This window comes from Oenanthe melanoleuca, chromosome 7 (assembly GCF_029582105.1).
Source record: "Oenanthe melanoleuca isolate GR-GAL-2019-014 chromosome 7, OMel1.0, whole genome shotgun sequence".
NCBI classification, from domain to species: domain Eukaryota; kingdom Metazoa; phylum Chordata; class Aves; order Passeriformes; family Muscicapidae; genus Oenanthe; species Oenanthe melanoleuca.
This window is the reverse complement of record NC_079341.1, coordinates 12725320-12753212: the sequence shown is the minus strand read 5'-3', so window position 1 is coordinate 12753212 and position 27893 is coordinate 12725320. Positions and strand designations below refer to the sequence as shown.

Here is a 27893-nt window from a genome sequence, read left to right as displayed (position 1 = left end):
GTAAGTCTGCAAACATTAGCAGATCAATCTAAATTGAGTTAGTGTGTATGCAGTAAGCAGAAACAGGTGAAAATTAGGTTATTCTGTGCCCAGCTTTTTCTGTTTTCTATGAACAGTGAGATATAAACTAGTTTTTAGACGTGATTAGGTTTTGTTTATTTTTGGAGAGGGGCAGAGGCAGAACGTGTGCTGTACGTACCATAGTTATTAAACCAAGAAACTGTATACAAGTCACGAGCTCAGTTGTGACATTTGCAGGTAAAGGTAGAAAGCCCTCCTATAAATAAATCAGAAGTGAATCCAGGAGAAAAACCAGCAGTAGTCCTTGGTATATTTCAGTTTTATCTCTGAAAAACAAAAGCCAAGAATTTTCTGTCCCTTCACTGAAAAAAAAACCCACAAAAAAATAATTGTCTTTGTCAGTGTCAGAAATGCCAACCAATTCATAACCTGAATTATGGTTTATAACTTCAATTTTTTTGGTTTGTTGACTCCCAAAAACTTTCCAGGGAAGACATATCTTATGCTAGATCTTCATAGTTTCTTTCTATGATGTTCTAAAAGCAGTCAAGGAATTTAGAGGTCTGTTGACCACAAATTGAAGTCATTGTCTGCAGCAATAAAATGAAAAATGCCAGTAGCAAATACACTCTTACTGTTACAATTCTTGGGTGCACAGTTACTATTAATCTTTGTTTTAAAGGGGAATGACAAGTCTTTGCCTTAGAACAGCTTTGATACCGTGTAATGTGTAACAGGTTTTACAGACCTATGGAAGCTTTTAATCCATGTTAATGCCCCTCTCCATACTAGTGGGAAGCAGCAATTGCACAAACAAGTGTGATTTTTCCAGAGGGGCAGGGTGAGGTCCTTTCCCAGCACCACAGTCTTACCTGTGCAGGAGTGGCTTGTGTTACCCTTTCCCAGCAGAAAGTTACTTGCCATTTTGTTTTTCTTGTGCTATTCAGTCTCATCACCAGTGCAGAATACAGGTAAAGATCTGGGAGACACAACTGTGAGCTTCCACTTTGAAACTACTTTCTTCTAGAATCCAGCATTTATTTTCCAGACTGTACCTTATCTGTGTCCTGAATTGTGTTGTAAGTATCTAAAAATCAATACACTTACAGAACTGGAAATTCAGTCTTGTCTTTTCCACTAGTTTGAACAGGCTTATGAGTAGTAGTCTTCACACACTCTTATTTAGAGACTTCTATGCCTGTTCAGCCTGGATGCCAAAGAATCAAAGGATTCTCTTTCTAGATGCTGGTAATGTTTTCTTTGACAGAGGTTACCTATCACTCATATTTACCAGACAATAAAATGAAAGTTAGCTAGGTCAAAAAATAAGAAAAACTTCAAGAGTCATTCTCCAGAGCTGTTTGCTGAACCTCTCTGAAATGCTGGTAGCCTTTCCTGTTCCCATACTGGAGGGATTTGTGGGAAGACCATTTCGCCCTTAGGTTTTCTGGCATTCATCATCACTGTGCCTATTTTGCCTTCAAGAGAATTGTGAGGATGAATAGAATTTACTCTGAAATATTCAGGTTCTTTCTGTCAGACCAAACTTCAAGGTCTTCTGCTGTTTCTGTGTAATCTCTCACTTCAAAGGTATCTGCCCTTTGACTTTTAAGCTGAACTGTTGTTGTTGGGGCCCCTTTGGGTTGCTTGAGGCTATCAGATGTCCAAATAGCCATAACAACAGAAATAATATTTGCTTTCATATGCTAAACAGTTCCTGTTTGATTGTTACTGGTATGTAAGACAGTTTCAGGCTTAAGGAAAACAAACCAAACAAAAATAAACTGTTCAAACTTTATTTCAGTTTGCACTCGGCTCCCTCAATCCTTCTATTTGTGTTTTCCAGACTTGATGATGCTTGTAGCTGTTGGAATTGGATACAGCCACAGGGATACTTGCACAAAGTAAACAAACTAATTTTTAGTCCAGATGAAGTGTCATTATACCTGAGTGATCAGGTTGGTTCCTGTTTTAAGTTCCAGTGAACTTTCACTGACTGAACTTGTCTTTGAAATCTGTAACCATTTAAACAGGAAAGGGTTATTTGCTGGGAAAGGATAGAGCAAATAGAAAGCCTTATCTCTGTCCTCTTAGAACCTGGACTCCTTCTGTGCTCACGACACTATGCTGTAGTCAGTTCACACCTGAGGAAACTGTTCAGACTAGTTTCTGAGCTGGAGTTCAGCTCCCCAGGCCCCTGTGTTTGTGATCTCCAGGCTTGATCGCTTCATTACCATTGTACAGGAGTGAATGTAAATTGCAGAACCTCTGAGTAGCTTAAAATGCAGCAATACATCAGTTTAGCAACATAGATCAGTATTACCCTGTTATTTCAGTGCTTTGTTTCATGTATCCAGTAGTTTCTATTAAAATATGATGCCTAATTCACACTGCCTTTTTTTTGGCTGAAACTTAAAGCTCTGCATGAGATTATGCACAGACACTTGAAAAAATGCCATTCCCTCCATGATCTTCTTTTCTATTGGGGGCAACTTTTGTCTAAGATGTATTGCTCTTGCCTGCAGGATGTATCAGCTTCTGGACTATTAAGCTCATTTTCAGAAGAAAGCGGTGAATGCTTCCTTCAGTTGCTTTTGAATGTGGTAAAGTTCATCTCTGAATGGGAGGCTTTTCTTTAGGAGTCTACCTTGTTCTTTCCTTCACAAAGTAACTCATTGAAGCTATTTCTTTCTACCTTTTCTTTTTCTAGAAGAAAAGGTAATGTCTTTACTTGTGAGTACCCAGAATGCATTACAGTGATGTGGAGTCATTAAATATGCAGATCAGTAGGCGCAATATCAGAGAGATGCAAGCAAACTCTTGTAGCTTACAGTGCTTTGGGCTACTATAATGCAATTATAAAATCTTCAGCAAAAAAGCTTTGCTTTTCTATATGCTAGCAGAAGAAACTCAACTGTACAAAATGCTTTAAAATTTTTTCTAACCAGTAAATTTTGATGATCTTGGCATAGGTAGTAGGAGTGAGGTAAATAACACCTATAAACCACAGCCCACACTCTTACCCCTAGCATGCTGCCAGTCTCCCTGTATTTCTTGAGAAGTATTTTTAATTACCATTTGACCTGGGTAAGTAACATTGAGTTTCTTCATAAGTAATGGTATTTGAAACATTTCACTGGTATATAAAGCTGTACTGTGCTTTGTATCTAAGCATATTGTACTGAAGTTTAAAACTTAAATAAGTCACATATATAAAAACTTTGTTAACTTTTTCAGGCCACTCAAATTTTCTGTCAACACATTTCTTAAAATTAAGTAATTGTAAGTTAAGGAAATACTCATGTTTGAAAAAATCTGGCTTCACATGTCTTAGCTGAGAAGCCTCATAAAGAACTGAGTTCTATGGAACTCGTGCATCTGTCACATTCCTCACTTTGTCTTAACTGACCTTGGCCCTCTCTGGTAGCCAGACTTGATTTATTCTGCTATTTGGTGCCATGTTTTTGGTTTCCAAGTTCTGAGGAACTGGGAACAAGGGAACTTTTTTGGCTCAGAGTGTAGTTTCTCTGTGTATCTGAAAACAGCTTGAGCATCTTGTGTGGAGAGGTAAGGAAGTGGTAGAGCTTCACACAGGCATGTAAGGAGACAGGTTATAGCTATTTCCTTCCACTTTGTGGCAAACACTTATGTGCTAAATAGGTCTCTGTGACATTTTGTTTCTAGGAAATTATTGATATAATTGAGAATGTTTATTTTAAAATAGGAATAAGCAAAAATTGGGAATTTTGCTCAAAGGCTTTTTTATTACCAACACTTCTGTTGGTATACCTTCCCTGTATTTTTCTCAAAAGCAACCAAAGTGGTATTGAATTGGAACAGGATGTTTATCCAGGAGCACATGCAAGAAATAGGACAGTTGGTATCTCCTGCTGCTTTCTGTCTTTTGGAGAGTTATGCGTTTATCCACGTCACCTGTTAAGCTCACCTAATCAACAGCGATGTCTTCTCTGACCTTTGTTCTTGCAATTAGAGATGCTGCTATTAGTCAACAACTATAGTACAGTTAAGTCCACCTGTAACCTTAAAAAAGGTTTCTGGTGATAATAACTTTGTAGTGTGAAATTGAAGTTACCCATGGGATTTTTGTTTGCTTAGTCTCTTCAAATAAAAATAAAAAACCCCATGGTTGTGAGAGTCCCCATCATAATATGATTAGCAGATACAACTGTGCTCATTAAAATGTCCTGAGCTTAATTAATCTGTAGGGTCTTATAATTGCTGTGCTATTTCATTCCCAGCAAATATGCTGATATATCTTTGCTTAAGATATTTTCTTCACCCAGCTGCCTTTCAATCATGTGATAAATCCTGTCTTTTTAGTCTGCAATTTTAGTGCTGTCAAGTTATTTACTAACCAGTGCTGTTATTTCAATATGTAGTTAATAATTAACATGGAACCAGATCATTTTATGAAAGGTTATTTTATGATGACTTTTAAAAACCCTAGGAGAGATTGAAAATACCATTATGCTTCATAAGGACTTATTGGAAATAACAATATACTCTCAGGTGATCTGTCTCTAGTCTAAATTGCCTGCAAGGTTTAAGATAAGCCAGTGATAGTAATGTCTTGGCTCACAAGAGTCAACTCAGGTTTATTAATAATATTTACTCATAAATTCAGGATAACACTGTGCCTGTACTTTGAGATCCTAAACCAAGGTTTTGTATACAGTTCAGCAGAATTAAAATGCTACACAGTTGGCTTAATTTCCATTGAGAATTGGGATTGAGATCAAGGGGTTTATGTAGGACAGCATGTTTTTTCCCATTTGAATGCAAACAACTCAATTCTTTGAAGAGGCTCACACAACATTTTAACCCTTATTTACTTGTTTGGTGCTCTGTAGGTTAAGATGTCCTCATGGTCTCTTACAAAAATCTTCAGAATAGGTGGCTTGTTTTTTCTCCCACAAATTCTTGTTTTAAATTTGGTTTAAAGTGTGGCAACAAAGAGAAATTTAGTATTGTATCTAATCTAGGGCTTACCTGTTAAATAGAGGCCTGGCAAGACAAATTTGCGTTCTGTTTTCCTTAGGCCATTGTGTATTTTTCTTGCCACAGTGTTGGGGAGGTTTTGTTGAGAATGAAGATGGGCAGTTTGTTTTGTAGAATGCTCAGAGCCAAGGAGGGAATTGTTAAAGATAATTCCTTCCTGTACTGAGATATACTGTGAGACCTCCATATTGTCTTTGTGGCCAGATAAGGTTTTTTGAAGAACTTCATCTGCAACTTTATCATTCATGTATGCACACACATACACATGCCAGGTGTATTTTTGTATGCATACGTATAAATCTAAAAAGTTTATTTTGAGACTTTAATGTCTCTACGAGTATGGAACAAATGGTTAAATATAAAAACGTCTGCAGGACAATACTGTTAGTCAGTGATTAAGTAAGGAGGAAACTGGTAAATTTTGATTTAATTTTCAATTAATTCAATGTGTGAATCTTTTGCAACCCACAAAGTTAAGGAGGAATACTTAATTCCCTGCAGGAGTGAAAGTGCCTTTGATCTAAACAGGCAATGTAATTCTTAGTACCTTGTATTCAAGTGCATTCCAAGCTGAGGAAGCTCTGTGCTAATCACAGACTGTGGTTCCCTGGGACATTGTGGAAGTATCTTGGGAAAATACTGGTTGAGTGATCTCCAAGAGTATTCAGGTCCTTGTTGTGCTGTGGATTGGCTCTCCCATATAGGACCTGGGTATTGGACTTACGTGAAGATTTCTGATTTCCTGGAGTATAATAGAGAATGTGTTTTCTACTTTAACTTTTTAGCAAAGTAACATTTTACATTCCTTTATAGTGTTTCTGCTTTCAGGAAGAGAGCAGCAGATGCTATATCTCAATATCTCTTCTTTGCACCATATTTTCAAGTGATTAATTGTTGTCTCATCTCTTGATATCCACATGAATTTCTGGCAAGTCTATATACTACCATTAGACAGAAGAAGGGTACCTAAAGGGCACTAATCATATATGGAGAGATGTGTCTGCGAGTTTGGTGTTCATGTTCTTCAATGTTGTAAGCTTAGTGTTCAGCCATTGACAAGGACACACAATCAGGGATGTACACCTCAGACGTCTGGGCAAAAGGTTTTCAGTTACCCTTCTATGCTTCTGTTTATTCCATAGAGTGAGCTCTGTCAGTTTATTCATGTTCTTGTGCTTAGCATGGCTTGGCTAATGTTTCTGAGACACCTGGGACTTTGACTGTTTATACTCTTGGCCACTGTACTGTGCAGACATGCCTGTGCATTCTGGAGTACAGGAAATGCTGTAGCTGTTCTACAAAGATTTAGTCAAAGCTAAAAAAGTCATCTAACTGTGCCATCTGTCTTGTGGCTCTCCCATCTATACATTCTTCAGGCTCCAGCATTACTTGCACGCAGAATCATATCCTGATTTTTGTCTCTCTAGCTTTGCAGTGAGTGTGCTCTAAATATTCATAATGTTATGTATATATCATTATTAGAAATCCTGGGCTTTAAAGCACACAGTCATCCATTGTTCAGTAAACACAATTACATTGCCCTATCGTTCATCTCTAATGAATCCATGCTAATTGATTAATCAGTGCTGTTGCTCCACTGTGATAATCCCATATGAGGAATAGTAGTAATGTAACTAGCAATTACTAACATACATTGCACACTGAGGAAAACTTAACATAATGCACTGTAATGATCATACATAATGCACAGGGCAGATGCAGATCGGCAGGAGCAGAGCAGTGCCCCAGCCAGGCCTTGTGTTCCATGGCACAGCTCTGACTTTTGGGAGGAGAGAGGGCCAGGTGGATTGGATTGTAGTGGGCTTTGGACGTGTGACCCAGGGATTACTGATACTGGGACTGTGTTGGGTATCCCTGATGAGTGGGGTGTTACAAAAAGGCATGTCTGAGAAGATGGGGCAGTCTCTTTCATAGTTTCCTCTGGTGCTGGTTACTGAGGTGACTGCCTTCTTGGCTTAAATATAGCTATAGCTGTGACTGCTGAAATAAGAGAAAAAGCATCCTTACACCATTGCAGCATCTTACTGGTATTACTGTTCCAAAGCAATGAATAGAAATTTCAGATCCAAGTCAAAGCTTAACATTAGCTCTCACAGGTTGGGAGTGGTGCTTGGTTGGCTGATGGGATTATCCTTGCTGTTACAGAATCAGTGGATCTGTGGATTCCTGCTGACCAACCTAGCATGTTTAAGGCATCACATTATATGAGCCATTCATAAAGAGAATTAACAGCAAAATATCAAATGCAATCTTTAGTGAAGACAGATTTTAACTCTGAGAATGGATTTGATTTTTGAATTTTGGAAACCCTTGTTGTTCACTCCCACTATTATTGGTGGTGAAGACATGTACTTTTCATTTTGATCAAAAAACTGATGAAGTCAGAAAAGAATCTATTGTGAGGAATAGAGGTGCAAGATTAAAGTATCATTTGTACATTGAGCTCATAGATAATACACATTTTTTAGAAGTTTTTCAGATAATATTGAGGGTCTGTTGTGACAAAAGCAGAAAGTTTTGATTCAGTAGTGCAATTACATTTGTAAATTCTTCTTTATTGTGCATTAGGTTTGTGGGATTTTTTTTAAGTGTTCAGAATTCGTATCTTTATGTGGTGGAAATAAAATTCAAATTTTATTTGTGGGAGAAGTAGGGATGTGGCATCATACATAGTACTGTCTAGTTAAGATTTAAATGTCCTCTAAGTACTGCTTTTATGAAGAAATTATCCTGATGTAATGCATAGTGGATTAAGAGGATTTTTTTTTCTTTACTTTAAAAAAGGTATACAAGCAGTTTCTCTCCAAACAAAGAAGAAATTAGTCAAAATGCAGCTTTGTAGTTTGCAAATCTCTTGTAAAATGTTTTGTCAATTAAAGATCTTGGGAGGCTTCAAGCAGTGAGTCAAGTCAAGGAAGATCATGCTGTTATTCTCTTGGTCTGAGAAAATTTTGTGGATTTTCTTGTAGAAACTTTAATTTCTTTCTTGGTTTTTGCAATATTAATTGCCCAGTGGCAGTTTCCAACCAAAAGAAGGGATTTGTGTGCATTTGTGGAGCTAATGATAGTGCACTTTTAAATGATGCTTGTTTCCATGGGAATAATTGCTTACAAATAATTTATATAGTAACTCAGATGTCCAAAGTTTGTGCACCTTCTTTAAACATATTTTTGTCTCCAAATGGATGATATAGAAAAAAATCACCAATTGTAGCTTGAAAACACCTGCTTCTTTGCTGCTTTGCGCTGTTGATATCATTGCTAGATATTCTTTATAAATAAAAGGCCACCCATGTATTTCTGGACAGTAAATTTAGCAGTAGTCTTTAAAATATGGAAGTGTAATAAAAACACTACAAGTTAAATAAAATAAAAATATTAATGTCCTAGCAGATAGGAGGTCAGCCAAAATATTTCAAGTGCTCTAAGCATGGCTTAGTTCACATTAACAGTCTTGCTGAGGTGCAAATACTACAGACTTGGGCACAAAGTCCTCCTGATATTGCTCTGTAGGGTCTCTGTAGGCTTGCAGTGCAGGCAGAGAGCTCATAGGCAATTAGATTCAGCATGATGAATGGGGAGAGAGCTAAAAACATATCCTCTTTCTTAAAGGTGCCAGTAGTCATATGACTGCCCAGTTAACTGCATTCTTTAGATAATTATTCCAATATTGACAACTCCTAAAAGTTGTGAACAGACACCATATTACTTATGTTTCCAGTAGTGTTTTGGTTGGTGTTGGTGTGTGGGTTGTTTGGTTTGGGGGATTTTTTCACCCTTACTGGAACATTTCCGTTTATTTTGAGAGTTGATTCTTGGCCAGTAGAGGTGCCAAATCTTAATATTTATCAATATACCATCAATGCTCTTAAAAGCAGCTTTCTGCTATTTTGGAAAAGGCATTGCTCACACCTCAGCCCAGAAATTGTTAAAAATGTTGGGCCTAAGTCCAGAGTTTTATGTGTAGGAAAGCTACTTCTGGAGACTTTTAATTGAGTTTTTTTTTTTACATTTTTCTTTTTTTCTCCACCCTTCACAAATTGAAATACTTAGGCACTCCAGCTGCACCTCTTCCTTCCCTTCACCCATGCAAAATAACTGCCAAGGAAGATATGAACTTTCCAGTACTGTTATAACTAGCTTTTTTTTTTTTTTTTTCTCAGTGATAAAGACGTTTTTCATAAGAGGATTCTCAGAGTTCTCTTGCCAAAATCACATGTAACAATTTTGATCCTTAGGCCTAAAGTAATCTATGGTGCTCTTAATAGTAAAGAACTTACTGCTTGTGTAGGACTTTAAGAAACAGATCATTGCTTTTCCCAAGTAGAGAATGCTCCTCAGCTAGATTTTTGAATGATTAGGATGAAACAAATTGAGAGTAGGTATAGCAGGAAGGGTCGGGGAGGGCATTTTGAAGGGTGATGTTGCCAAGGTGTGTTTCACATGCAGAAGTTGAGCATGTCCAGAAGAGCTCAATGGGAGTGCAGAGGAGGAAACCTGGCTGGTGTAGCTTGTGTCCCTGAAGAACTGAAGCTCTCCTGGTTTTGGTTCCTGCTGATTCTGATGCTGCCTGGGAGCTGGGTTAGATACTAACGATATATTCCGATGTAGAAGGCAGGGACTCCAAAGGGTCTGCTGGCTTGGGGCCAGTAGGAGTTAAGAGGATAGATGAGGTTGCCTCCCACACTTAGCCCAGGAGCTGGGTACCCTTCCCTGGCATCATGGGCTCAGCACATCCTGTTTGCTGCTGAGAATTTGCCCTCGTGTTATTCTGACTGAAGGTGTTGAACGCTGAGCTAAAGGATAAGCAGTAACTTTGAAAATGTGTGTCTGTGTATGTGTGGTTTTCCTGTCCCACTTTTCCTAAAGATCTGAGCACTTCTCTTGGACTACACATGTCATACAGTTGCTCTGAATCTGCTTCAGTGCCACCTCAGCCAGGGGTTGTGCTGGGGACGGGGATTTCAGGCAGTTCAGTGTTAGCACTGAACAGAGTATGTATTCAGCAGTGCAGTCCAGCTGTAATGATGACCTCAGCAGAGAGCTGTTAACAAACAATTTGGGGCAATGATTTCTCACTCCAGACTGATCCTCAGGAGAGTGTCCATTTATGTCCTTGGTTTGAAATAACCTTTTAAATGCCAAGATCACAACTCACTACAATATTCAAGAAATCCCTTGGTAGTTGAGGGGAAAAATATTGCTGTTGTGGTTCCTGAAACTGTCATGTAATTGCTAAAAGCCGTGCTATATTATGGCTTTTCTTTGTGCTCTACTAATTAAACATGAATCCACTTGGATGTTATTAAAAATATCTGAAGACATAGGGCTATTTTTATGTTGAAAAATATCTTTTACCAGTCCAGTTGAATACATTTCAATTGACAAGATTGAAAGAGGCTGTGTGATTCTTATTTTCATAATAGTTGACTGCCTAAAAATCATCTTTAGCAAGTGATTAATTGCATTTGTAGATACAGCACAATTGCATCAATTATCCATTTCAAATTAATTTCATTCTGAATAGTTGAGAGGATGATGTAGTTTAATCAGTAAGTGAAATGGAAGTATTGTAAGTTGTTTAGAAATACTTCCCACGTTCTATGGCACAGTGATTTCAATCAAGCAGACCACTGGAAAAATAAGAAATACACAGTAACAAACATTAATACTTTTCTGTCAGTTTAGCAGCATTTTGTTAACCTCCTTTGCATTGGTTTCCACCCTTGATGTATTGATGTTAGCAATACAGTGTGAATTATATCTTCTTATGCTTATTTAGAAGGAAAAAAAGGAAAGCTGTATTAAATTAAAAAATTAATCTGGAATATTTTGAGGCATTGTTACGCATGCCTTTGCAATACTAAAGCATTCTTGCATATATTTTAGGAAGTGTTTGGGGTGTTATGTAAAGTTGTGTGAACTGGAAGATTGGAAGTTAGTCTATTATTATCTTGGTAATGAAAGATTGACCAAGCAAATGAAACACAGATGTTGATACCAACTTCATATCTAATCCTTGAATGACTGTGAACAGCACCCAAAAAAACAAGCAATGCCTGACACAGTTGCCCAGCACCCACTGCCTGATCACTGAGTATGGAAAACAACAAAAATAAGGTAAAAGTTTTGTTTATGAAGGGTTTTAGTGCCACATCTTCAATTAGCTCCTCTGTGGATTTAAGGCCAAATAGAGCAAGAGAGACACTGATTTTCAATCTGAAATATTTTGAAAGCTTGTGGTGTGCTGCATTCTTCTTTTTGCAAACTGAGGCTAACGAGTATCATAATGAAGGGCAGTGGTTATTGTGGTTGAAGTTTCTTTGCCATTTCAGGAACACACAACTTACATTTTGTCCTAACAGACCAAGTGAGCTACAGAGAAGCCTTTTGGGCCTAAAAAGTCATGTACAGTTGGTCAGAACTTGAAAACAGCATAGAATATTACTGCTAGGCATTACAACAAGATAAGTATAATAACTTTGGTTCAGATAGGATTATCATATTTTAGCCTGTATTTGGTTATACTATTACTGAATAACAAGTGGCCATTATGTGTGTGTTCCATGAGTTATGTGGTCCTTCTCTATGCCATGTCAGGTTTTGCATTTGTTGTTCTAGATAAAGGTAAACAGCTTTATAACACGGGCTAATTGGTTTGGGAATATTTATGAAAGTGTTGATTTTTAAAGCTAAATATAGTGCTATGGCTTTTTAGACTCATTCTGGCTGTCAGAAATGCTCACATGATCCTGAAAGTGCTGCTAAAAATGTTCAATTTTTAAATACGGTAATTAAAATTGTCTGTTGTGAGAGCAGTAGATGAGACATTTCCTGCATTTGTAAACTAAGCATCCCTTTCACCCCCAGGTTTCCTTGCAACTCACTGTTTATGTTGGTGGGATCTGAACTCTCACTGAACCTTCTTGTAAGAAGGTTTGCTGTTGGCCAAGTAGGGAGAGGGAGCTCTGCAGCCTGCCACCCTGCTCCATGACCTTCTGCTCTTTGGTTTGGATACTTTTCCTTTGTTTTAAAGAGCTGAGGCCCTCAGGGAGTAGAGTACTGGAAACTGGAACTTTAGACATACGTTTTCACTTTTGTCATTAGAAGAAAGTCTCAGGTAAAGATACTTTCCCTTGGGTATACCAGTCTGAGTCCTAATTTGAGTAGATGTGTGTATTCTATTAATAGATCTTACTTCCTTCAAGTTTATTGCTGGTGTTTGATGGCCATTTTATATTCCAAGTGTATCCTGCACTCAGTATTTTCTTCAGTTCTGTATTTAGAGTCCCTAATTTATCTATTTTAAGATTTTTCTCATGTTGGTTATTGTATAATAAGTTTATTTTCAAAGAAGATGGAATGGGTTTTGCTATACAGCTTTCCTAAAAGTGATGTATCGGCAATTTTATGCTATGAATTGTGTTTTGAACCTACCAGATAGACTTGAGGTGATTTAGGGTCCTTCTATAGCCACTGGTGGCCTGTGAATATTTCTAAAGTTTTCTTGCTGAGCTAGGTGGTATATTCTGCCCTTGTGTGCATGTGCAAACTTCAGCTGCAGAAGAACCTGAGCAAAAGATTTGTTTTTAACTAAAATGCAATTCTACACTGTAGCCAGAGTTCAGATAGCAAACGGATGTAGTACAATTTTTTTTGAAGATACCAAAATCCATATTTTTTTGGGTTGCAATGATAGTGAGAAAAGAGAGCAGTGGGACTGGTGGGGCAGCCTGGCTTCAGGGCAGTCACTGGTGTGTTGGCTGCTCAGGGCTGCACCCTTAGTTTGGAACACAAACGATTGGTCTGACCATTTTCAGTCAATTCTCTCTCTCTTTCCCTCTCTCTTTTTCTAGCCAAAAATGGATACTTTCATGTCTTTGTCCAAAAGTGCCACTATTACTTTTCCTCTCCAGTATTTTGTGGGTTTTATGAAATAAGCCTTTCCAAAAATTAAAGAAAAAAGACATGGACTTGGTCATGTTCCCTGAGCTCAATAAGACCATGACTGACTGCATCATAGTTTTTGCTGGGGCTAACATAAGCCTAAGCTGACTGTTGAATTGAGAAGAGTGGATGTTCACAAAGTAGAAAATGTCACTCCTGGTATGTACTCTGTCACTCCCTCTACTGCCTCATGTACGTGTTTACCTAACTTAAGTTCTCTCACGTAATGAATACAAGACTCTTCCTAGCATTTGGGTTGCAGTTGTTTGCAGAGGGTTATTATTTACTAGAATCACTCTCTTTTGCTTACCCATAATTTGAAGAACATGCTTTTAGTAGCACTAAGGAGAATTGCTTAATTCAAATTATCACTATGTAAATAAATTTAAAAACTTCCACTGTTCTTAGATGCATATGCTCCCTTGGCTTTTGTTTTTACCACACCATTTTCATTTTATTCCTATGTCCTAAGTGAAAACTGCAATTCTGTCACTGTAAATCTGTTACAGTGTCAACTGAATTTGAGTCAAGATTTGTTAGCCAGTGTCCTTAATTCTGCTACTATTGAGAAATTGACAATCAGTCTTTAAAAACTGAACAAGAAATTGAGCATTCTTGTGTGTGTTGGATCATTGTCTTTGACGGTGTCTTTAATTGTGCATTTTTGGTTTGCTATTATTCTGTTTGTCAGGAGATGATCTGTTTAAATTTACTGTGCTTTCTAATGTAATGCTCAAGTATGAAAGGAATTTGTCCATTTATAGTGATTGTTACGTGACTGGAGCTCTAATGTCATTCTCAGAGAGCTCACTTGTAATGTCAGTGTTGTGATTCATGTTTCCTTGATCACTTAAGCCATTAAATATATCTGGCTTTGTGTTTATTGACTTGAGCATGTGATAATCTGTGATATGTGGGAGCACTATACTCCTGCAAATCTAAACAGGCAGTGATGTGCAGGGTAGAGGCTCTGACACTGAACTTTTTCTGAAATCCTTCAGCACACTTCTGTCCAGTCAGGAGAGGATAACTTCATTTTAGAAGCTTTTACCCTTGAATTTAAAGAAGCAAAACCCCCACACCACAATAAACAAACAAACACACCAACCTAAAAAAATCCCATAAACAGGAGAAACAAAAAAAGCAACCTGGAAGTGTTATGGACTCAAACTTCGTACTGTAATTCCTCATGGAAGTTTTATCTTGTGGAAAGATTAAAACGTGGGCATGTATGACTGTCAGGTGCCTCACAAGGTTACCCCATTATTTTCTGGCACAGGAATGATCATGCCTTGAAACATCTGAGACATGTTTATAAATTTGACAACCTCTTCCAAAGGTCTGATACCTCTAGTATCTATAATAATACTTATCCAGCTTCAAGATACTTTCTGCTGGTCTGGCTTTTAGCAGAAAAGTAAGCTGTTTGTTGCCACCTTTCTGTGAGGACCTCTTGCTTGTCTTGGAATGTAACTGTGTTCTTAGCAATGTTGTGCTGTGCCACAAAGCAAATTGAAGTATGAGATTATACTTGTTGATCAAAATTCTTTCCTTTCTGGTAAAAAAAAATAAATCTGTGAATCAGTCAGCAGAAATAAGATACAAAATTGTGTTCTGAACATTAGTGTTTATTATTGCTGGGAAATCTGTTTCCCAAGAGGTGGGAGATGAGGGACAAGCATGGATGTGATCTCACCACAGCAAAAACAAGAGTAACCAAAAGCCCGGAAACAGAGAAATAGCATAGCTTGTGTAGACTGCAAGGGAGCCTTCAGATGAAAAAATATTTCTGAGGCATGAGTAGCATGTTCTCTGTCATGTACTGTGTTGCAGCCACTGTCTGGGAGAAAAGGGTCTAGTTAATCACAACCCTGAATCTGCTCATGGCTCTGTATTTAACTTTCCATGAAGAAGAGCCTTTGTATTACCAGTGTTTTCAGTGGCAAACTAACGGAGGTTATCTTTGTTGGGAGCATTGTTGTTAAAGGGTTTGTCTGCTTCCAGCATCTGCTGCTACCACAATGCTTTTTTTAAAGCTTTTGTCAAGATGAGGTTTTAACATAGGAAGGCTGTGTGTCTGATTTGTGTTGGTAATGCACTGCTTGAGGTCGAACTCTTGATTTATGAGATTAGTATGGAATATACTTCATATAACAAGAATGGTTCCTTGACATGTGGTTCCACTGTGAAAAGTGATTGGAAGAGATGGCACATACTCAATACACAGCTTTTAAAAGAGGTTCTTTATTAGTGACAGAAGTTCACTTTGACTGAACTATATTGGTCTTGCAGTTGAAGCCAACTCTGTTGGCTTCTGCTCTAATTAACTCACAAAGAGCATTACTACCAGTATTATAGGTTCAAAAGCACCATGTGAACCAAAAGGCATCCAGCTTAGTTTATGTCTCAGACATTTGCTTGCAAGGCTACTCATGAGTTTGAAGCACAAGGCAGCCCACACTTGCCCCAACCTCCCTTGATACATATAAATTAAAAATAAGTTCTACAAATCTTTGAGGGACTGGAAGCACCAAACCTTTAAAGCCATCTTTTGAATAGAACAATCTTTTGAGAGAGGCTGGAACTTCTAATAACCAGTGTGTAGAACTTTTATTGAAAATTAAATTACCTATCTAGTTGGCTTTGTTCTTTGAAATTAATTTATAGCATTGCTACCTTTTTGCCTTGAGATAACTTAATATGGCAAGTGTATACACTGGAAAACTACCACTGCAACAACAACAAAAAATAATTATTAACTTTAGCCTTTATCTAGTTAAGATCAGGCTCTGAATTGAATTCTCTTAGTGTGTTGACAGCTGAAGATTTATGTCTTCCAGCTCTATTCCTGTTGCAGAGTTGACAGAAGTGACCTCTCCAAAAAAGGTCTTTGTTATGGATTTTGCTCTGTTTACATTATTGCCATAAGGATTGGGATGAAGTACAGTATGTTAAAGCTAATACATCACCTGCTGACAGTGGTCTTATCTCAATGGTAACTATTTCCCTCTCCAAGTATGAAAAAAATGCAAACATTGACTGCAAGGTTCACAAAAAGAAGGCTAAATAATACTTTTCAAGAGCTTTAGAATTGGTGTCTGGATTCCGTGTGCACTGTATTTTTGTGTCTGATTGTCCAAATGGCTGCATAATTTCTTTTTCTGGGAAGCTACTCTGAAAATATGTCTTTGCCAGATAAACACTGCCAAGGGATAATAGAGCATAAAAAAAAAAATCTGTTGGGTTTACTCAAGGTCTTTGTGATCTCTTGGGAGAAAGGCAGTGGCTCAGAGTGGGAGAGAATGGCATTCAGGTTAGATAGGCAGAGAAGAAAGTAAAGCAGCATAACTTTACAACATTAAGCTTCTTCTGTGGAAGGATGGTGGGACTGGCATGAGGAGCAGGACTTTAGATAGCCTCCTGTTTCTCTAAATGCTGTGTCACAGGTGCTCCATCCAGAATGGGTCTTCCAGGCCTCACTGTCAGTGAGATGATGTTATTTTATGACTGACTTTCTCTTCCAAATACAGACTTAAAAACACAAAGCCAGCGTTGTTCTATATGCGTAATTATGTACAGAGTTTCAGTATGTGCTTTGAAATCTCTCAACAGGCTGCTTCCCAGGCATCCTTTCAGGATGGGGAGGTGAACCTCACTGGACCCACGGAACTGCTGTTGGCTCAGAGGGCCCGGCTCCCTAGCAGGTAGGAACATCTTCCGTTTGGTGCTAGCTCGGGTGTGATTTATCAATTTATACAAGACTGACTTCTCCTTCCAGCTGCACCTCTGCTTCTGCACTGTGCTTCTCATCATCATGATCTCTTCCTCCTCCTGCCTTTCCCACCCTAAAATTACATTTGATTCACATACCAGAGCACATGTTTGAGCGTGACAATCTCATACCCTCATTGATGAATATGAATGATTTTTTTTTTTGCTCTTTGCAGTACAAGAGTAAGGGGGAAATCTGGGTTTTGGCTTCTATTCAGTCCTGCAAGTGTCTTAAGATAGAGGATGTTCTTAAATCATATATAGTATCTCAATAAATAACTTTTTAACTGAACCCTATAATCCTGAAGTTACCTCCTTTGCTTTAAGTGCCACCTCCAGTGTTGAGTGGTAAGGTTATATTAAGGTTATATTACTTTGCTATATCCTCTAGTAGATTTTGTATCTGTTTATACACAATGTAAACTATTGCTAATATTTGCAATATTTCCCTGTTCATTTCTTCACTAGAGAAGTCAGGTGAAATAAAACCTTTTCATTGCTTCATTTTTGACAAATGAGATGGCCTATGCATTGAGATACAATTTTGTTGTATCTCAATGTAATCATGGTCACATTGACATTTTGGGTAATTTTTATTTTAACCAGTCTAAATTTTGAATGATGCTTAGGTAAATATATAATCTGTATTGAATACCAGTGGAGTAAAACCTGAGAGCTGCATAGCTGAAACAAGAGGAGAAGAAGTTAGATGTTCTCTAGAGGTTTAGTAATGAACAATAATGTTTCTTGCTCCTGAAATCCAAGGGAAAATTCTACATGGCTGAAATGAAATGGAAAAATAATGATTTTGTAGATAGCACTTGTTACACCAAATTATCAAGCCAGGGTGCCGTAGAGTAAATTGGTCAGATCCTCAGTGTTGTTAGAGTGTTTTCATGCTGCTGTTTTTCTATCTCATCATGAGCTTAAAATTCAGTTTTACTCGTAATTCAGGTCATGCTGAAGTCACCTCTTTGAGTAGGTAGAGGAATTCAGTACTTTGTCCAGTATCTTGTGTTTGTTGCAGAACTCTTGTGATATATATATAGCACACTGTATAATTAAATTAAGAAGTGTTACATGACAAACTTCTATGTGACAGCTAAAATGTGAAAAATTAATCTCTTCAATTTTAATGATGGCAGATAGTCATTTGCTATAATTCTGCAGCTTATAGTTGTTTGTCAAAACAGTATAAGATAAAACTCATGAAATAAACAGTATCTGCACGCCTTAATCTTCAAGCATTTACCCTTGCAAACATTTGAGAAAAAACAAGTCTTAATATTCCCATTTTACCTACATGAGGTATGGGAAAGAGGCGTGAATATGTGCCCCATACCTGTGGGGAGGCTTCTCAGAGCAGGGACTCGAACATTGCTGGTGATCTGGGCTGTGCCAGGATTTGTGGAGAAAGATCACCTTTCCTTTCACAGCATGTCAAAAATCTGTCTTTTCCTTACAAGGGAATTAATTTCTCAGTTTTTCTTGTTCTTTGAGTCATAATTTCAGGAATTTTATGTGCAATTTTATCATGTTGGTACAGTTTTGTTTTTCGACTCAGTCTCTCTGGGTTTTTTCCTCCCTCCTGGAGGCCTCCTTGTCACCCAGTGCCTATGGCATTTTGTAATTCCTTTGCCTGCCTGCTGATACTGATACATATTTTTAGAATGGTCTCATCATGGAAAGGAACTGGAGTGCTTTTCCAGCTTTCCCTGCACCTGCCAGGCCTCTGAGTTACACGCCTGCTGATTAGTGTTCATCATGCAGGTATAGAACTTAGTTGCTAATGTGTATTTTCTGTTCATGGAATGTTGCTAAAGACTTCTACAGCTTGTTTCACCTGAGGTAATTATTATGCATCACCAAATATATGCAGTCATTTGTCTCTTGATCCGTTAATTTGTAATGGGGATTAATCAAGCTCTGTGCACGCTCTTCATATTTACTGTTTTCCTTATGCCTTTAGTAGGGTGTTTTAGACTATCTGAGTCCTCTTAGGAATTTTCTGAGAACATATTATTTTTTATCGAGTTAAACAATTTGTTGCTTGCATTTGGGATTCTTCAGAAGAAGGTCTTGATACTTGTTTGCTCTGTAATTCGGTGACTATTGGAAACTTGGACAATGACAAAATCCCTTGTGATACTTTTCAGAGCTACTCAGTTTTCTGAAGCAGCCAGGTCTTCTCTGGCATGTCACAAACCAGACCAGAATAAGCTTGGTTTCTGTAGATCTCTTACATTTTTTGCTGAATTCTGAAAACTGTCTTGACATAGGAACACAGAAGGAAAAATGATAAAGAATATCAATTGGGATCCATTTGATTGATGCCAGAGTATCAATCAAGTGCTGAACAGATAGAGAGCAGAGGGAAAGCTGGCCAGAACATGATATTCCCAATAATCTTTTTGTATTGGTAAGTTTTTTTCTTTTTTTGAGATGAATTGTCTCAATCTTGATTTGAGATTGCATTGTCTGAAAAATATTGGCCAAAACCAACCAAGCAAATGAAAATCAAAACAAAATGGAGAGAAAGGAGCAGTTTTGCATAGGGTCACAGTAGAGTTATTCTACCAAAATATGCCTTGTTTGTGGTTCCTGTATCCTGCGGTGATTTTAAAAAACACTGTTTTGCCTGCAAGAATTGAGATGGGTGCTATGAGGAATTTTTCATCAAAATTGTGAATTATATTGGAGTATTTGTAAAATGTTCCACTTTCTTCAAACAGTGAACATGAGAGAGATTCTGAATGCAGTATTTTGTAAAGCAAAGTTAGTTCATAGCTCTGTGAAATTCACAGGAATTTCTAAAGTCAAATAATTTAAATTTTATAGCAATGATTTGATTTTTGTTTAGCTTTTTTCTTTTAAGTCAAGTTTTTTAAACTGTTTTTCCAAAAGTGTTTTCATTAGGAGTAGAAGGTCTATAAAGGGAAATAATGAGTCACTAGAGACCATCTGTCTGTCTCAATTATCTTTATTTGATTGATAGAATGTAAGTAAGGAAGGTTTTATTAATAAAATAATATTAAATAATAAAACTATTTTTTCCACAAGCAGTAAAACAACCATCTTAATATCTAATTTGTCTTCTTTCTGAAAGAAAGTGTTATACATAATTCTGATTGATTGAGGTGTTTTTCTTGTTGAATTTTAAAGCCATTAGAGCTGTGAGGGACAATCAGGTCATTAACCTTTCATTTAAATAAGCCACATCAAGAGATGTTAATAAAGGTAGTATTTCCCCCTAATTGTGAGCTACTCCATCCTGTGGACAAAAGGCTATGGAAGAAAGAAAACTACTGCTGGCCCTGCTGGTTTCCTTGCTTTCCTTGCTGTCACTGAGTTTGCAAAAGCTTTAAGGCCTAAAATGCTTGAGCAAAATAGCAGCTTGACACCTGAGAAAATGATCTGAGCCTTCTCATTAGAACACCAGCCTGTCTGAGGTCAGAGTACCTTTCTAACTGCAGCCAGTAATGGGCATTTCAGAGGGAAGCAGAGAAAGAGTACCATGATTAATATTTCATGACTGAGAAGCCTAGTCAGTTGAACTTTAAGATCAAGACTTGGATTGTTTTATATTCTTTACTCAAGCAGGAAAACTGTTTGATTTGAAGAGAAGTCTGTTCACTGGTTTAAGTAGGTGAAATCAGTTTCACATGTTGTGGTAAATGAGTGTGAGTATGGAGGGGTTTTGGCTTCTCTGCTTAGAAGTTAATGGGAAGTCCTTTGCCTAGATTGTCTTAAAACCTTTCACTGCAGAAATACTGGGAAACTTGTCAGGACTGTATCCCTTGGGAGTCTGAAAATTTTAATCTGACATTTTGAGAGTTGAACTTTACTATAGCAAAGTCTTAAAACATTGGGTCACTGGAATTTTTTTTGATAGAATAATTAATGACAATCCTCTTGTAAATTCTGAAGGTGGCTTTTTTGTTGTTTATTTGCAAGTAAAGATGATGTTCAGGGTAAAGGAAGCCAAGCTAATGCCATCAATGTATAAAATTTTGTATTTCTCTGTGCCATTTTTTCATGTTCTTTACTAGGTCAGAAAGGTTTTCATCATAAAAACAGGGTCTTGATACTCTATAAATGGTCAGATAGATATTTGTCACAGCTTTTAGCACTGAATTCCTTAGCACACCATACATGGGAATACTAGTTTTGAATAGCTTGCTTTTCTCAGTAAAAATTACTGTGTGAAGGAACAGTAAACACGGATCTGCTTGCAAGTGGATGTTTAGCTTAATAGCAGTGGATTAGTTAGAACGCAAAGGGTAATTTATGCATAGATAATTCATTACGTGTTTTCATTATGTTCGCTTTCGCTGTCTTCCCACTTCTTTTTAGCAGAGGTCAGGGTCAGTTCCTTGGTTTAAGCACTGTAGATACATAATTAAAGTGTAGCTGAAGCATTTTTTCCTTCTCTGTGTTTTCCTATTTTTAACCTACTGTATCTTTCATTAGTCTAACAACAGAGAATTGAAACAATTTGATTTAAAGAAAAAAGACACAAAACCCCAGCGCTCGCAGGCTGCCTGATTTCTCTCTAAAACTTCAGAGTTAAATCTTGTGAGAACTAATTTTAGTGTGGGGAAAAAAGTCTGGAATAATTAGATTAATGCATTTTAGTTAGGAGAAGGTGATTTGTGTCCTCTTCAAACCTGAAACTGGAAGATTGTGACATTATTTCATAGCAAATATTTGAGCTTTTTGGATAGTTTGTTCAGTGTTGTGTAGAATGGAGCAGCTGCTGTGTTCCTTTCTCCTATAAAAGGGTGACCAGTTTCCTTTACTGTACCTGGAAGACTTATCCTTGCTTGGACACTGAGTTGCTTTTTTCTCTCTCTACAGGGTGCTCTCTAGCCCTATTTAGACATTGTTCCAATTTTCATCATTTGAGTGTTGAACATTGAGTTCACACTACATAACATCTTAAGGTCCAGCTCCTTCGCCAGGGCTTTCAAGACATTTTCATCAAAGGTTTGAGCACCTAATTGAAAAAAGGGAAGGAAATAGGCTGAAAAGGGGTAGGAAGTGTGTGAGAAGTGTGCTATCTTGCAGGTTTAGTTTAGCTGACTACTCTTGAAGCCTCTTCTGGATGAATGCAGACGAATAATTTGTTATCATTAGTATACCTGTATTGGTTTAGTGTGTGAAAAAAGTACATGGCAGAGTCATCAACCTCTTTATTTGGATAAAAAGTATTTGCATGCTTCCTCTTAAAATACCCTATAGGAATTTGACATCCCCTGTAGGCCTGTGCTCTCTACCAAATGTCAACACCTTTTGTTGATGAATGCTCTTTCTGCTGGAATGGCAGCATTGCAGGGGAAGAGGCATGGAACTGGAGGTGCAAGTGAAGAACAGGTGAGGAGACAGAGCTTAATAACTGCATCTGTGAGCTCTCTACATCTGATTGGCCTTTAATTTGCTTTTTACTTGGCTGTGGTCAATAAAAGCACCACATAGCATGTTCAGAATATCAGCTGTTCTTTTCCGTTTGCAAGAGAAGCATTGACATTCTGCACCAAAAGATTTTTTTCAGATATGGCATCTTACTAATCTGTATATTTTCTTAAAAGCACTTGAGAAAGTGTTGAATATGACTAAAACTGCAAAGGAGAGTGCCATTGGAATGGTAAATACTTTGTGTATTGAAGCAGTTGGTTCTTGTGACATACGCATAGTGATAAGTTTTGCCCAGTAACCCATGCAGGAAGCAGCTTTTCTGAGGTACTGTCTTCACTGTGTTGCAAAACAATTAATCTGCTTTAGGCTGTGCCTGCTGCATTCTCCAAGAGCAATCATACGACATGTTTGGAGCTGGGGAAGGTCAAAGCACCTCAGTGAACTCGGTCTTGCTGCAACCATGCATAACTTTTATTTATGGAGTGGGTTCCCTTTTAAGCATCTGTGTGCTCAGTGGTTGGGATAGGTTCCTCAGTGTTCTTGGGTAGTTTGCAGAGAAGCTTTCAGCTAATAGATCTTTTCCCTTTATGTAACCACAAACTGCTAATGCTTGATACAGGTTTCAGGAGAGGGAGCTGCAGTATTCCACAGGGAGGACACTGCAGATCTCAGGATCCGATCTATTCGTGATTAGATATGACCACTAAATGTGCAGCATTCTGTTTAAATTTTGCTTTCCATGTTGCTAATGCTGTGCATGCTCTCTGCTCATGTGTACACTTTCTCTCTTTATTGAACAGTACTTACCAGCATTTTTAATAATATGCATGGCAAGCCTTGTTGACAAATGTGATAGACAGTAAAGAATCTGTCAGAAATCAATAATATCAAACAAAGAAGATTTAAATAGTAAATGATGACATCCTTTTCAGGTTTAAAATCAATAGTTCAGCATCTTGGATCAGGTCATTCTGGACAGGTCTTCTCCCCTGTGTGAGACCTGAGGTGCCTTCAGTGCAGCAAGGGGAAGGGAGGTGCTAGCATGTATTGGAAGGAGCCTGAGTGCTGTGTTTCTGGTTAAGGTGAACCTTGCACTTTGGAGAAATTTCACTGACATAAAGGCTTTTTTTAAAGTTCAGTCTTTTGACTGCTGTAATGATGTATCTCTGTATATTCCATAGAGACTGGGTTCCAAGTTCAGCAAGGACAGGATTTCCTAAGGTAGGAGCTCCATCTGCTCCTTTAAGAACAAGGAGGAGATACTCAGAGTGCAGCCTGCTGAGGCACCCTCTGTGCATTGCTCACCGATGCTCCCAGCCTCTCATTCCAGATAGGAATTTCACTCCTGATCTTTTTATACTGACTTGATGGGCCAGACTTGCATTTTCTTTTACTCCAAAGAGCATTTAAGATATATAAGGAAGATTTCAAAGAGCAGTAGGTCACAAGTAGGTTACTAACTTCTGGAATTAATTTTTTCCTATTTGGGTGGGTTTTTTTAAAATGTGTTGAATGCTGCAAAAAATCAATGAATTACATTCTCTGTTGCCAGAGTTATCAACCTGCATTAGACAGTAATTCTGCTTTCTCCTACTCCCTTCTTTAATTTTTTTTTTAACCTAGCTCTGTCAAACTGAAGCATCCTAGCACCTGTGTGTCCCATGTGCCTTTGGAGTTTGGTAATTAGTATTCTTAGAGCTCATCCTATTTAGGATCTCACTCAGCATGCCCTGTTCCTGAATACTTTCTCCAGTACAGTATAAGCTGTAAGCCAGTGTGAAATACTACAGTGCTGAGTTCAGCTGTCCTTGTGGGCAGAATAAACCTGCCCAAAGAGGGACAAGTGAATGACACCAAATGTGTCTGCCTTTAGTCTTTGAAGTTCTTAAACAAAATAAAATAAAAAAAAAACCCAAATCAAATCCCAGACATTCTGGTTTTTAAATTTTTTAACTGTCATGCTTTCATAGGTATAATATAAAAATAGCATGGTTCAAAGATCCATGGAAGTTGGTGTGAAAGGCTCTTTTCTTCTCAGATATAACTAAGAATCCTATTTGTTTAAGAAGGAGGAGTCTATTTAGAGTCATGGGGTTTTGATTAAAATTATAATTTCAAAGTTCTTAGTACATGTATACAAAGTGTGCTCTTATTCTGAACGTTTAGTGCTCTAGAAGATCCCTAAGTTTTACGATGTAACCAAAATTCTTGAAGTAATACATAATGTCCATGTGGAATATTTGTTTTCATGAAGCTGCCTGTTTTTCTTAGTGTGTAGCTTTCATGTTCAATTTAAAAATAAGTTTGTATGTTTTCTTTGGCTTTCAGCCTGCTTATAACTGTAAGTGCACTGATTTAATATGACAGCTCACCTGTCTGTTGTGATAGCCCTCAAAAAAATTCCTGCTCTGTTTTACAGTTGCTTAGGAAGACAACTCCTCCCTAGAGCACACAGGGTTATTTGGGGACAGCTATAATTTAAATTTTTCCCTGTACAAATGAAAGCCCATTCACTACTTCTGATTATTTTCTGAATCTGAAGGGCTTGGCTGCTTAATTTACTTACGCGTTTTGATTTTGTAGAAGTTCAAAAGGCAATAAAAGTAGCCCTTTAATTATCTTTCTTTGTGTGTTAAGAGAATTGGAGGAAGTAGAAGATGGAACTGAAAGAGGAGTTCATTTCCTATGCATGCATTGTTGAGGGTTTTGGTAACCACCCTGATTAGCTTTTCTAACCAGCTTCACCAGAAAAAAATGTATTTTACAAGTCTTACAGGAAGATTTTCTCAGGATTTCCCCATTTGATTAATGAAGTAGGGCAATACAGGAAAGAAAAATCCACAAATGCCTGTGGATGGTGTCTGTGTTATAAATAAAGTAACATGTAAATCTGTTACATTGGGATCAGTGGTGGATTGTTGTTTAGGGTCTTTGCATTTAATATCTAGAGAACATAAATTCATTACAGTGCCAGTATTTTTGGAAGAATGGTTTACAAAATAAAAAAACAACAAAAAACTCTCCAAAGCTCACTCTAATTTAAAAAAAAAGTTCATCAACTTATTTTCCAGTCTTATTCCATATTTAGCCAATCAAGCTAAGAATTATTGTATTTAGGGCACATTGCTTCTCATTAATTTACTGGATAAAGGTTCATAAAACCAAAAACATATTCCTGTGTTATTAGGAAGCAGTGCCAGATGTTGTCTAAGGTCATTTGCAGTAAGTATGCTCCTTGTGAGAGGGCTTAGCTCTGCCATGTGGGTTCGTGTTGTACCTCATGTGGTGTAACTGTGCTGCCACTTCAAGGGTGATCGCAGATTCCTGATGGGTTTCGGTGCATTTTTACTGATTTTTGCATCAAATCAAATGATCATAAGGCCGTGGGTCAGCAAAATCAGTCAGCTGGTACCAGAGGAAGTTGTGGTATTAGGGAAAAATCATCTGAGGGAGCGAGGGCAGGGTGACAGGAGAGAGTTGGCTTGGTCATCTTACCTAGCAAATGTGTGCTCTCTAGATCAGGGAATCTAGAATCAGGGAATGATCAGGAGTGTCTTTCTCACTAGCTGTCTGCCCTTGATGAGTTAGACTGAGTCTTCAACTCAGGACAGTATCTGAAGTGGCCATTTGGTTCCATTTCACGTGTTCTGTCCACACTGTAGGATTGGCATGCACACACAGCTCACAACCAGGGTGTTGTGAATGGGTGTGCCCTGGAGCCCTCTGTGGCCACTGATCCTGGGTGCTGCGGGTGCTCAGTACCATTGGAGGGGTGGGAGTATTTTGGAGGATGGACACTATTACAGAAAGAAGGAACAAGGTCTACTGAAATATAGACATTGCTAATTTTAAAGGTTCTAGCCAGTTCAAGTGCCTTCCTTTTCAAGTCATGGTCACTCAGAATAGAGTTAAGGTCACTGTAAGGCTGGCAGTTGAAAATAGTCAATAGGAAGTGAAACAGCACATGCCGTGAAACAGCATAAGTCTGTCAGAGATAATATAGAGGTTTTTAATAATGATGTTTGAGGAAGGAAATTTTTTGGTAAAATGAGCTGAGTTGCACTACTGATCACAATTTATTTTGTTCTTTGTTTGTCAGAGAGGTTGTATGCAACTGAGGGAAGAAAGCAGTATATTTAAATGTGATTTGACTTGAAAGTCTCAATGTCCTTTCTGTGTGATCTCCATGTTTATAATGTGGCCACATGGGAATACTGAAGCAAATCACGTGGAGCTTAAATTAAGAGCGTGTAAAATAATCTCCCCTGCTTTTTCTCTTTTATTATGAAGTCTCTTCTCACTTGAAAGCTTATTCTTTAATATTCTAATTAATTTACTTGAAGGTTAACTTAGGAAAATATCTAGTATTTGATTTCTTTCCCTTTTAAAAAACACAAATGCTAATCTAAAACAATTAAAGAATTTCATGGCTGCTTTAATTTTATTTTCTTATATTAGTGAGCTCTGAGTCAAATATTTTTTCTACCTTTTCTGCTATCTGATCAATCAGGAATTTGTTTTTAATATGGAGAAGTCCTCTGAGTAAGCTTATAAGATGTGTTTCCCTGTGCTCTTTCTTAGTGAAATGACAAAAACAGTGGAGATTTCTGGGGAAGGTGGACCCTTGGGAATACATGTAGTGCCCTTTTTTTCATCCTTGAGTGGAAGGTAAGATATTTTCTGCATTGCTAAAGAAGTATATTAATGAAAGGATTTCAGCTGTACTTATCTTAAAATAACTATTATTTACCAAAAGGAAAACAAAAATTGGTCTATGACACTGTCTTCCATCACTAAAATATTTACTAGTCCAAGTTCTGTATAAGACAACCAGAGAATAATTTAGATTGGAAAATACCTCAAAGATACTCGAGTCCAACCTTTGACTGATCTCCATCTTGTGAACTGGACCATGGCACAACGTCCAATTGCTTTCAGTCAATACTAATACCTTTGTTCATATATGCCCTTTTAATTGTCTCTGGTTTTGTTCTTTGAGTGGTAAACTGGACTCAGTAGTTTTGTGTGGTGTTGGGTTGGTTTTGTTGTGCTGTTGTGGGCTTGTTTGTTTGTGTTTGTTGTTTTGTTTTGTTTTTCCTAATTGAATATGTCTGCATAGGCTCTCTCTTAGTGGCATACCAGACAAGAAAAGTCAAAAAAATTGCTTGCCTACTCATACCTCATATTTTTCAAGCCATCTTTCAGGTTTGATTGCATAGCATTTATAAAATGTGCTCTATGCCATGAACCTTTCTTTGTCACAATACAATTACTTTAATTATAAATGATTTAACAAAGTCCATGGAGATCACAAAAGCCTATTATAGCAGTGTGCTCATATTGATGTGCTGTAGTTAAGACTGCGTCAGCATTTTCATTATAGCTGTTTTCCAAGCTATGTAACTTGGATGTGTTAAAAAAAAAAAAAATCTAGGCTGAAATTTGACATACAGAGGCTTAGCCAGAGAGTTAATTTGACACTGGCAGCCGTGAATAAGAGATGGGAAATTGCCAGAGCCAGAAATGACACTATAGTAAAATGGCTGCCTGTTACACAAAGCCAATTATTGCAAAAGTAAAAATTGTCTAATTCTTAAATTAGAATTGTCAGCTTTCATGTAGGACAGAGAAAGTAAAGGATTGAATTACCTTGTAAAGGTCTGTTTTCTTGGCAAGATCTGAATTTGTAAGTGGACACA

General features: G+C 37.6%; 1 protein-coding gene across 4 annotated transcripts in view; it reads left to right on the top strand.

Moving 5' to 3' along the window:
• PARD3B (par-3 family cell polarity regulator beta) overlaps positions 1-27893 on the top strand; it is a 383975-nt gene that overhangs the window by 143531 nt on the left and 212551 nt on the right. For all 4 annotated transcript variants that reach the window (XM_056496182.1, XM_056496185.1, XM_056496183.1 and 1 more), the window contains 2 exons: positions 16621-16712; positions 26776-26862. In XM_056496182.1, coding sequence (XP_056352157.1) covers positions 16621-16712; positions 26776-26862 — 179 coding nt within the window. The remainder of the gene's footprint in view (positions 1-16620; positions 16713-26775; positions 26863-27893) is intronic.